Source organism: Drosophila melanogaster, chromosome 2L (genome assembly GCF_000001215.4).
Source record: "Drosophila melanogaster chromosome 2L".
NCBI lineage: Eukaryota > Metazoa > Arthropoda > Insecta > Diptera > Drosophilidae > Drosophila > Drosophila melanogaster.
This window is the reverse complement of record NT_033779.5, coordinates 18064468-18076988: the sequence shown is the minus strand read 5'-3', so window position 1 is coordinate 18076988 and position 12521 is coordinate 18064468. Positions and strand designations below refer to the sequence as shown.

The window sequence follows — 12521 nt, the reverse complement described above, 5'->3', positions numbered from 1 at the left end:
CACTTGTCTTAAAAGAGGACATTTTTTCTAGAAATACAATGCAAAGCTATATTATTGAGTGCATGGCTGACCTTCTAAGGACTTCTTTAAAGTGCAACGCGTTTAAAGCAAAAACTATTTAAGCTTTGTTTTTATCACACGGATACTTTGAAAACCCATCACCATCTCAAATTCATATGTGGTCTGTTGAACCATCCTTTATATGGCAGATTATAGCAATACAATAAAATTGCAAACGACCACAAAAGGTTGACTTTATTATTTGTGCGCAATTGAGCTAGCTGTGGGTGGTATTGACCCATTTTCGAGAGTACCTCTTCAGACTTCTACAATTTCCGGATTCCCCTTAAAGCAGGAGCGATTTAAAAAGCCACGGAAGCAGTTTGCCACCATTCTTCTCTTTCAGTCCACTCGAGAGCTAATTTGGGCAATTCAATTGCCTAACCAAGGCGAGACAAAGTCGACGGCCAAATTGCATTGCACAATCAGCGCGATTGCCATGGACCAAACTGCGGAGTTTGGCCAAGAGCCCAGAACAGGCACCGAATGCAGTGCAATTGTCGTTTGGCAAAATCGACGGCCAACTGGAGCCAGACTTTTGGCCACAATCAGACTGCAAAGAAAAACGATAAGCTTAAAACTGTACCTCTATAAAATAGGTTAAAAAACAGTTTTATTTTTTAAGTCATGAAAATTTTACCTTAGTTTAATATATTAATATTATATTATATTAACAAGATAAATATCTTTTATTTATAATTGTCTTTTATTGTTGTTATTTACCTTTAAAGAAGTATGCTATATCAGAAAAAAAGTTTAGTTTAGCATACTTTTGCGCTTCCAATTGAATAGGAATATTTAAAAACAGATAAAACACAGATAACATGCATTCTACCAGCCATTTAAAAACAAAGACTTTTTTACTGTGTCGCATTTTAAAACGAGAAGGCGAGCCAACAACTTCAGGTGGTAACTTGGCCCGAAACACCTTGATGCATGGCCGACATCTGCCATTGAAACGTGCGCTCGGGTAGCCACAAAGTTTTAGGCCAAATATCGGTGGGCCGCGAGTGGTGGGCGACTCATCAACCCGATCAGGGCCAATAGCACGGAAAATTGTAGCGAAACCGAAATTGTTGTCTTATGAAAAGTAAAAGCAAACAGAATTGGCGCCCAGCCTTGGCGCGAGTTGCTGCCATTTCCAGTTACCATTAGCCAGAGGAAGGACATGTCGCACCCTCTGCCCGGGCGTACAAAAAGTGTAGGAAAAACTGGAGAAATACACAGGTCCTGTGCTGCATGAACGGACTTGGCAGCGATGTCGTCGCCGTCTGACGATGTGCAAACTGGCGAAGTGACAGCAAATGGCGCGGAAACAGTGTGTGCGCCAACGTCAACTAATCGTGGGTGAACGAATTTTCGTATATACCGCCATGTCCATGTATATATATAACCATGAAGTCTGAAGATTTCGATGCCTGGCATCGCGGACAGGTAGCCGTTGTTGTTGACGCCAGTCGATTGCAGGTGCACTGCCTGCGGGGTTTCAGGACGGCGCACCCTGATTGATTTGACATCTGCATCGGCGATGTGTTTATAGTTATAGTTACTTCGCTAAACAGTTGTATTTAATTGAGTGAGAACTAGGTTCATAGACAGGTAAACTGTTTTGACCAACAACCCATTAAAATATATCAATATCTCAAGATGTCTTCACCTTAAAGAGCATGTAAAATGTATAAAGAAATGAATATTATAAGAAATGATATACAGCAAACATGATTCTATAAAGAAACCCAATGAATACCACAAAGAAACGATCAAGCAAAAAGGAATAATATTAGGATATTCGATGGACACTAGATTTTAAGTACAAGCCTCTTGTGTATTTGTATTTTCTGTCGAAGAATAGGTAATATGTATAACAAATAACAAAGACGCTAAGTAGAAATAAGCCGCACCAATTTGGGAATACCAAAACCAGCAAATCCCCTGAGGCGTATCATTCGCCATAAATGCAATGGTAAGACATCCGAGTGCATCGGATGCAAAGAAAGTGGTCGGAAAGTGCGAAAATATGCTTTCCAGCGAGCCAATTCGCTCCGTATGTACGTTTCATAAGCTCTGCTGTTGGCGTTGTCCGAAAAATACCACTATTGCCGGCTAATTTCCCAGGTGCATGCTTGCTTGTTAAATTGATGTATAGCTTATGGCATATAGCGCATATAGCAGCAGGCCAAGTCCGAGCCCAAGTCCGTATCAGGGGCTTGTGGTGTGAGGGGGCGACAGAGTAGATGGGCAGGCAACGTGGCGAAAAGGGGGGTTATAGAGGATGGTTTGAAGGGTAGGAGCATAACTGAAAATATTGTGAAAACGGCATTGGCCTCCGCACACAACATTGGCTGCAATGGAGGCACCTGTACATGTCCCTCTCCTCAGCACCAACATTCAGGTCCTGCATTTGCGGTCGGGTTTTTGACACAAATTTTGCCGATGACATGTTCAATACACAAAGCTGCGTGCTTAAGTTCGCTCATCCGTATTGTTGTACCATGGAGCCCCGACAACATGTAGTCCTCGATATTTGCAGCCAGCACGTGTTTAGGGTTGCCACAGCGCCGTTGTACTCCGTGTGCGAGTGGGCGGAGTGGTTGTGTGCTGGCTGCTTGGCTGCTTTTGAGCCAACAGTGTTCCCGCTTTTTATTTATTTTTGTGAAATGGAAACTTCATATTTAATTTTGATGTTCACATTTCCATTTAACAATGTTTGGCATGGTAAGGGTTAAATTGGTAATGTTTAAATTTATATGATGAGCTTTAAGCAACTCGAATTATTTTGAGATTGTCGCTTAAAACTAAAAAATTAATTGCAGCCACTAGGATGTGTTTATCCTTGCATTACGTGTTTAAACACTATTTTTACTGATTTAACCATGATTTGCCAGCACTGCTGTGACTACTCTGTGTGCAGAGCTCTCATATTCATTAATCACATTCAGCGGAATGAAACAAATTCACAGCGCCATAGCCTCCCCCCTTTCCAATGTTTTCTTCTCTATTTAAAGTTCTTTGGCCGGTTTAAATTTGCGTTTCAGGCTGTCAGCGGGTGTCAAATAAATTTGAAAATATATACGTTTTTTCGTTGCCTATTTCCGTAAGCCACATTATCCTATTAAGGGATTTAATGGAGTCACACACGCGCGCAACTTTGTCTCATCATAAATCTGAGAAGCCAGCACAGCGGGTAATTCTCCCTGAAGCGTGAAAAATGCCAGAGTACCGAAGGCCAGAGGAGAAGATGGAAGCCACAGCATTGTTTGATATATTTACCTCATATCGGATATTTATGCCTTTCACTTACCAGGTAGCGTATGGATTTATGCCACAACGATTATGTCCAATGGCCAAAGTTGCCACACAGCCAACTTTACCAAAAGCCCTCAAATTAGCCGAAAGCTTAAGGAGCGCTCGGGCTATACGTGTGGCATTTAAATTATTTCATCTGCACCACAAAAATTTATGAATTTGAAAAACTTTATAATAACACCCAAGGGACCGCTTTTGGCCGCGTTGCCAGTGAAAATATATTGCTGGCCATTCGGCAAACAAAATGTTTTGCCTCCGAAAGCTAACCAAATGTTGACGTCTCATCGTTTTTGGGTTCTTCTAGAAATGTATCTGACTAAAGTAGAGTTTTGTAAGTTTTATGTTTATCTGACTAGGAAAGTTGGCCTCTATACTGATGGCCACCAGACTTGGCAATACTTTTATTTAAGTCGGCTTGAACTTCGACCACTTGAGACGATTTAATTGGTTGTGCCATAGTTGCTGTCTCTTCCCCCCATTTAACCCCCAACTCCTTAGCCCCCTATAAATCCTGGGGCCATCACATTCCATAGCCAGCCATACTTTTTCTGTTCGGTTTGCTGCGCATAGTTTTGCATGTGGGCTCACCACAAAAAAGACTTTTCGATTTTGAATTTATTTTTTCTTCTCCCTGGAGTGCTAAGACACAGCGAGAAAATTTGGATCTTTGCTAAACATAATTTTTAGGAGTTTAAAAAAATGTATTTAAATAATGAAGTTATTCAAAGTTGGTTCGTGGATTGGCTGTCAAGTTTACGTAGTTTTTGTTATAACGAGCTTTTTAAATGAATATATTCATTACTCATATCTATTTTAATGGGATAAAGATGTACATATAAGACCTGTTTCTTGCAATAAAATAATATATTTTTGAAAATATATGCATTTTGTGCTATTGCCACATTCATTTCCTCTGCATAGCAGCAACAGTTCTGCCATAATAAAATTCGTGTTCTGACATTTCTCAGCTTGTCACACGTGTCGGAGCGTTGCAGAAATCTCGGCACCCCTCCGGTTCTATTTCCTCTTTTTTATGCCGAGCCCCCGTGGACAATTCAAATTGTTCATTTGCGCTCTCTATGCAAGCGGCATCCTCCTCGTTTTTGTTCCTTGCTGTCAGAGGTTAAAGCCTAATGGTTTTTGCTTTGAAACTTTTGCAAATGCTTTGAAAAGCAATTAGTACTGACAAATGCGTGCCTTGACATTGCCCGAACTGAAGACATTGCCTGTCAATGCGTTCAAACGATTTGTCATGACTGAGAGGCGAAAGTTTAATAGCTGGACGAAGTAATGATTGATGGGCTTCAGAGGAAAGCGACAAACAAGTAGTTTAAACGGATTAATTGAAAAGGTAATTTATATTTTTCAATTAAAAGTTATAACGTTTTAAAAATCTAAATCTGATTATATTTTAAAAGAAGCATATACCAGCTACACCAATTATTTTGCCACGCTGATCAGCTAAAGAAAGCTAGTAAACCTGGCTGAAATTTAATTTAATTTCGACATTTTTCCGCACTCAAGCTAAGTAAACCAATAAAGCGAAAGGCTGGAGAAAAGGAGCCGGTTGAGACAGAGGCGCAGGATCCAAGGATCCAAAGGTTCCTCTCCTCCTTTGCTGCACTGCACCAAAGTTGAGTAAGCTGACTGATTAAATTTACACATTGAACCGCAACTGTTGCACACTGGCATACGAAAAAGTAATAAAAAAGCAAGGAGCCGGAACAAATTTTATATCTCCTCCAGCAGCGGGGAACAAAGCTGAGGAAGTCGAAGTCTGGGCTTCTGTGCATTAAAGTAGGAAATCAATTGATGGTTGCCGAGCAGATGGGAGCCGTTTTCCTTCGCCAATTGCTTGTAAGTGGGTGGTTGTAAAAGTTTTTATATCCAAACCGGAGTGCACACTGCGTATGAGCAATGCCAGCTGCTTCGGGCTTAAGGGCCCCCGATGCACCGAATTAAGAAAGATGGAAAAATGGTCAAACTTCATACCGTCCAAATCGAATATCTCCAGTGGCAATTTAGGATTTTTCTATGGCCTATCCAAAGGAGGGATCGCTCACTTCAAATGTTAATCAGAACCGGAAAGGACGCTTCCTCTGCCTCCTCTTCCATCCCTTCCCAATGTGTCAAGTGTAGCAATATTGATGTGCAATCTCGAGAGCTGCAACCGCACTGCTCAATTTGCATGCGCCTGGCCACTCGACTGCTGTGCAATTTGAAATGCATTTTCAATGCTCCAGTCGCCCTTACGAGTGGAAACTCCGGTTGCCCGTGGAATGGAGGGGCTTTTACAAGCCCTATGCATAAATTCAAATGTTTTCCCGGCCAATATATGGAAATGGACTCGGCCTGGACATTGTCTCTAAGATATATGAATCGGCAAACAAATGGTAAGCAATTTTTCACAGCACCGCATAATGCATCGAGTGGTTTGCGATCAATAAGCTCAGTTTGCATCTTGGCTGAGCACATTTGATATGCCAAACACTGTGTAAAGAGTTTATTAAAGGAATCCTAAATTGAATATTGCCAAGACCATTTTAGGAACTTATCGACCAAGTTCCTTCCTTCCTTGACCATAGAAAATATTAATAAAGTGTTTCGCTTGAAAAATGTATACTTTCGGATTAAAGCTCAATATCATTATCATTGATTCAATTCAAAATTTTTTCGGCCTTTTAGCCTTTTCAATTTATTCTACCAAAGTATCTTAAAAGTATCTTGCAACGAAAGTAGAAATGGCATTTTTAGCCATGCTATTTTTGGCATTCCATATTTTTAAGTCCAAGCCAAGTTTCTATTTCACCGAATGAATTTTCCAAATGCATACATGTTATGCCAAAAATTGGACTAAATTAATCGATTTTACTGCCACTTCAATTACTTTTAAAAGGATCTACAGTTCCAACGTGCTCTTTCGGCTAAATCAGAGCGTACGGATGCAGCGGCAGCTTGTTCACAATGCAATCAGCAACAATAGCAATCCAAGTGCCGTATCCTAGCCACCGCGGAAACGGAAGCAATTTTCATTTGCGTTGAGTTTGGTTTTAGCCTGGTGTCGTCCTTGCGGTCGCTTAGGAAGCGCTGCTTCGCCTCGGCGGAAAATGGAGGGGCGGAAAATGGGAAAGGATGGGGTTGGGGTGGGGACGGAAAAGCCAGCACATGCTCGGCGACATGTTACCAACATAATTTCAGATGCCACACAATGGGATAAGATAGATGGGGTGGCGCAGGGCCAAGAACGGAAAACCGCAAATGATGCAAGTGTGCAGTGCAGTAAATGTGAATTTTTATTAAATAAATTGCTCGCAAGAAGACCTTACCATTTTTGCGGATTCCATTTTTGGTTTCAAGAATGACACGTATCTCCTTTGGTTTCATAAACAGTCACACTTTATTATGGATTACGGTTATTGCTGTGTAAAATAAATACAATTTTCCGACTTAAGGATACGTGAAAATGCCAAGTTCTGTTATTGATTCGAGGGGAGAACCGAAAATCGTTTGGGCTCCTAGTTGGGTTTCATTCAAATGATTGCCAACTTCTGCTGGTTTTGGGTTTGAACAATATACTTTGACATGCCTTACATGCTAGTTCTATATATTGTAGGTTTTGTATGTGTCTTGGAAATCTATGCCACTAACTACGTGCTATATTAATGTATACTTTTAAATTCTCAAACAGCGGCTGCTCAATTTTGAATCGCATTGGCCAAATATACAAATTTATCATTTTTTCGCTTACACATTTAACACCTTAGTTTTTATGGTTCGCTTGCGTTAATACTTATTTACAGAATACGCTCGGTTTTATCACATTTGAAATGTGTCGAAATGAATCGTGTGTACTTTACCTAAATGTAGACAAATTTTATATACAGATGCGCATATAAAAAACATTAAAATTAAGTTACAAGTATCTTAGTGAAACACTGGTAAAGTTCGTTAATTGTGAAAATGGCAGTATGGAATAATGGCGTATTCCTTCGGGGAAAGGCCAAATTTGATGATGATCGTCTGGAGTGATTAATGAACTTAATTGCGAACTCAAATCCTAATTACTGCACTTCAATGTGACCCCGCATGGCCATTAATTATACGCCCCGTCGTCCCGTTGCACACTGCAAATCCAACTCTCCGGCGGCTTACGTCGGTGTCGTGCCAACTGTTTGCTGGGCAAACTTCGTAGCTGATGAGGACGCGGTGGCTCCCGATGGGCCCCTGGGTCAGTTAACGCTGACCAGCGGCTCTAGCGTGCTGCTCAGATGGACCAGCTGCTGCTGCACCTCCCGCAGGCTGGCCAAGCTGCCGTCCATCTGGTGGTGGTGCTGTTGTGGTGGTAGCGGTGGCGGGGGCAGGACCACAACCACAGCCTCGGCAGGAGTGGGTGTGGGCGTGGGCATGGACGAGTGAGAGGGGGCTCCTGGCGGAATAACAGTCGCCGCCGCTGCCACAGCTGCCAGAGTTGTAGCTGAGTTCGGCGAGTGCGACACACTGTACATCAGGCTGCCCATATTCGGATGCGGATGCTGCTGCGGAGGCGGCGGTGGTGATGGCATCAGTTCGTCAATGGTGCAGACGCGATCATCCACGGGAAAGGTGAAGTTGATTTCTTTGCCCTTGTCGTCGGAGATTCCGTGAACGGGCGTGCTGCCATTGGCAGGACTCAGGCTCAGGCCCTGTCCATTCGTCTTTGGACCATTTGGTGCCGCCGGGGAGGTGGCCAGGGTCAGCGTGGTCGTCGTGGTGGGCGAGCTGCCATTGCCCAGCGTTGTAATCGTGGTCGCCTCCAGATTTTTTTCCAGGCACTTGCTCTCGCCTGGGGAGTCAGAATAAAAAGAACGAAAGGAGAAACAAATGAGAGCCAGCTATGGAATATCGGTTCCCATCCAGATGCACTTCAAAAATCGAAATTGGTACTTATATATTTAATAATATTCTTATTTACTTAAGGTCGATGAGGTAAATAATTAATTTATTTATTTTTTAATTTAGCCTTAAGTTCGTAATATTTTATACTTTAGGAAACAAAGCTTCTATTCACAATTGTGAAATAACTCCCGAGACCAGCTGTTTCAATAGTTTTCACGTCTATCTTTTCTGTTCATTTCAATAATATTTTTTTAGAGTGCCTGTGTGCAAACTGGGGCAGCGAAAGGCTTCGGCGGCATCATAGTTTTGCACATTTTTCTGAATTCTAAGAACTCCGTGGGAAGTGTGGGTAGTGCTAGCAGTTTTTGCCTGCTGTCAGCTGAAATTTTTCTGTTTTTTTTTTTGCCCTGTTTTCCCTGCCCGTTTATCGTGGGAATCGAATTTTTGTGTGCGGCCAAAAGTTTTCGTTGTGGCAGGGCGACAGGCTCTAAGGCCATTTTATTGTTTGTGCAGAAATGCTACAATTGCGTAAATTCAGAAGTTTGGCTTTGTTTTCTTTTTGCCGACCCTCTGGCCCCCTTGCCCCTTTCTCTTTCGATAAGGTTTCCCTCGAGTACGTTCTGCTGAATGGCGGATGCCCCAAGGACAACTTCAGGTGAGCACAAACATTAGCGCCGGCGGAACTTGGTCAGTGTGAAATTTATTTATTCCCCAATTACGCTGGGAGTGAGGAGCTAAGGGCTCGGCATAATGAAGCACGTTCTTGTAATTAATTAAGTGCGGCGACTTTTTCCTTTATTTTTAATTTGGTGAATCATGCGCGTGCCAGTATCCAGCACATAAATTTCCGGATGTCGTTTTTCCCATTTTTACTTCTGCGCCTGCATTTGGCAATTTGCCCGTAGTTCGGGGCTTAAGACACCTCATCCTCTGGACTGCAATTAAATTTAAATTCAGGTACTAATCTGTACTTACTGCCATTCAGATGGTCCTCCCTCGTGTAGTAGCGAGCCCGATTTTTCGAAAAGCAGGCAACCAAGGACAGTATAATGACGGCAATTAGCACAAAGATGATGCCACCCAGAATGGCCAGAGTATTGAGACCACCTGTCGGTTAATTAACAGAGATTTAAGTGTTAACGTAACTGCATTTGCATTTGGAATACTTTTTTTAGTGTATTAAATGTAAGATAAAACAAGAGAGAAGTCTGTAGTCGGCTATCAGATACTCGCACTCCCTGCTGGGCAGATGGCGATATGCAAATCGACTGTTTCTGACTGTAAACGAAAGCTCCACCTAGCGGTTGGTAGTTGAATTGATTTTAACTTTTTTACAAATATATAAAAAATAGTGATTCTGATCATTTGTGCATTTGTTAATACTTTACAAGTAACGGGTATAAATAATCCGTATAAAAGGACTAACTCAATGATTTACATATTCACTTTCAGTCGCAAATAATTTGATACCATGAAATATGTAGACTGCATTATGTCATTATTATATTATGTCCTTACCGTGCTCAAGAAAGTTATATGATGTGCTGGCTGCATTTTGCTCCTCGTCGGTGATGAAAGTCAAGCACGTGTGCAGCCCGTTGATATCCAAATTATTTATTTCTGCACCTCGAAGACTCTTCGGCAGAAAGCAAATGGGATAGGTATCCCATTTCCACTGCAGCTGCAAGGAGGGAAACCGAAAGTGAATCAACTCATGGTCGTGTTGTATGGTCGTCATCAATCAGCAACGACTTCGAAAACTAATTGAAATTGAATTTTCCCAGCCGATGGCGTTTATTTTGTTTGCAACTGCATTTCCACTTACTTGGCGCACGACATTTATCAATTTCCCCATGTGACACTCGTCGCATATCAAAGGATTGTTGTCGAGTCGCACGTTGCGTATGCCTTGAATCCTGAGGACCGTGTCCTCGCTGATGCCGTGTAATTGATTCCGAGATAAGTCCAAAAACTGTTGGTGAAAAGGGCCGGGAAAATGGCCAGAAAAGTTCAATTAAAAGTGCATTTCAAGTGGACGGACAGAAGGGAGTGGTTGGTAAACAAAAGTTTAATTTTTATTGGAAAACTCTTCTGTTTAAATGACAATTAGCTTAGGAACACGTATAGCAACACTCAGAAATATAAGTTCTGAGCTGAGCTTTATTTTGCATTAAATTATATATTATAAATTATAATTATTTGGAATTAAGAATTATTCGGAGTTAACAAAAAATTGCATCCCTAATGCCTTAATAAATCCCTGTTGATATGTAAATAAGTTTACCCAACGAGAGGAAATTATTTTTTCGTGTGTAAAAGACTCAGAGAATCAAGCAAAACAATTTTGTAATTTTTGGGTCAGCCACAATAACAGTACCCAAATGGCTTGAGTGAAGTGTATACACAATTAAATTCAATTAAAATGAAAGGCTTAATGGCTATAAAATGATTGTTGTTGCTCGGGCTGTTGATGCTCCTGCAGCTCTTGTTGTTGCCCAATACATTTGCCATAGAAAACGGCAACAATAACAGAAAATTCGATGGCAGGACTGTGGCAACAATGGATCCCCAGCACGGCACCGAAAACAATCCGCAAGAAGAGTGCAAGGACACCAGTTGGCTGGATATAAATTGGGGCGTAAAAAAGGAGCTAGAGAAGTGGGTCTGACTGACATGGGGCACGTACAAAAACCAGGGTGACACACAGACGGATGGGACATGAATCCTCCTGGCTGGTAAACGGAATAAAGCCACGGCTTTGGCCCGTTGTCAGAAATGTATAAACAGAAACGGCAAACGCTAACGAAAACTGCAAATATCTCTTCCACCACCCTCAATTCCAGTGATGGTACCTGGCTGCACAATCTCCCCTCAATGCTTTACAATGAAATATTCTACAAATTGGCCAGCAGGAATCAACAGTCCAGGATGCAGGACAATAGATCTCGGGGACAAATGTGTGCGGCATTCCAGGCTGAATTATTACCCAGGTGCTGCAACTACTGTGAGTGACTTACCTCCAGTTCTCGACACGGATCGATGACCTCCAATGCCGTGTTGTTCAAGGAATTGCCGGAGATATTGAGATATCTCAGTTGCTTGAAGGGATGCAGTAGACCAACGGGCATTGTGCCCATATCCGCAATCGCCAGGTGTGTAAGCTGGGGAATGAGCTGGAAAAATAGTTTGGAACAGGTTAAAAAAAAATAATATATCAATGGCTTATGCATGAAATCTTTCAGTATATGTAATAAATATTTGAATCTGTAACAATTTAATATTCAATCTCACCTCAAAGGTTTCTCTCATCTCCCTAAGATCCATTAGTACGTTGCCACTTATGTTGAGCGTCAGCAGATTGCTCAAACTTCTAATGGACTGCGGCTCCAGACGAACCAGTTTGTTGTAGGACAAGTCCAGGAAGGTCAAGTTGGTCAGCTGTAGAAACGAGTCATTGGGCACTTTGGCCAACCGATTGTACGACAAATCTAAAGTGGTTCAAGCGAATGAGCCCATAAAAAGGAAGGCAAGTAGAAAGCAATTTAGAGTTTTTAAAAGACCGTCGCGGAGGGAGTATAATGTCAATGACGCACCCAGATGATTAAGACTCTTCTGCATGCGAAAGAGTTGGTCCACCACCACAGACAATTGATTGCCATCCAACAGAACTTTGGTCAGTCTCTTCACATCGCGGAATTCATCCTTGTCGAGAAACTTGAACTGCACGAAAGGGAAAAATAATTGGAAAAACTCTTTTTTGGGAGGGACGAATAAATGTGGCCAAGACAAACCTCGTTGCGTCCCAAATCCAATTCGCTTAAAAGCGGCAATAAATTGTACATCTGCGGATTGATTTTTTTCAGCTGGCAATTGCGACACTTGAGCACTTTGAGTTCCTGCGACAAAACAAATCATCAAGTTTCGCTGCCATAACAAAAGACTTAAACATTTGTATTTGTAGACAACTCACCGGCACATCGCGAAACACATCCGGCTGTAAATCCTGCAGCGGATTTCCGCTAAGGTCCAGATACTTGAGTCTACTTAGCATGAAGAAGTTGCGCTGCACGAGCTCCACAATCGAGTTGTCGGCCAAATTAAGGCGACGCAGATCCTTTTCGGGCAAGAGAAGCAATTTACCAAGTTTATTACGGCACGCACTGTATTAATAATGTTTTATGATCAGGCACTGCAGCTACGGCTAATAATTCATAAATCAGGCAAATATTACCGGGTCCCGGAAACTGCCAAAAAAGTTGCAAACGCTGCACTGGCTTTTC

At 42.0% G+C, this 12521-nt stretch overlaps 1 protein-coding gene across 2 annotated transcripts in view; it reads right to left on the bottom strand.

Annotated features, from left to right (window-relative positions):
* Positions 1-6742: 6742 nt before the first annotated feature.
* rdo (reduced ocelli) overlaps positions 6743-12521 on the bottom strand; it is a 57867-nt gene continuing 52088 nt past the window's right edge. The window contains exons 7-15 of one of the 2 annotated variants that reach the window (NM_001299095.1): positions 12212-12355; positions 12033-12137; positions 11835-11961; positions 11533-11729; positions 11259-11462; positions 10067-10213; positions 9760-9922; positions 9217-9348; positions 6743-8188 (exon numbers count right to left, since the gene is read on the bottom strand). In NM_001299095.1, the coding sequence (NP_001286024.1) occupies positions 7596-8188; positions 9217-9348; positions 9760-9922; positions 10067-10213; positions 11259-11462; positions 11533-11729; positions 11835-11961; positions 12033-12137; positions 12212-12355 (1812 nt within the window). In that variant the 3' untranslated portion in view covers positions 6743-7595. The remainder of the gene's footprint in view (positions 8189-9216; positions 9349-9759; positions 9923-10066; positions 10214-11258; positions 11463-11532; positions 11730-11834; positions 11962-12032; positions 12138-12211; positions 12356-12521) is intronic. The other variant, NM_136017.3, reaches the window with a different exon arrangement.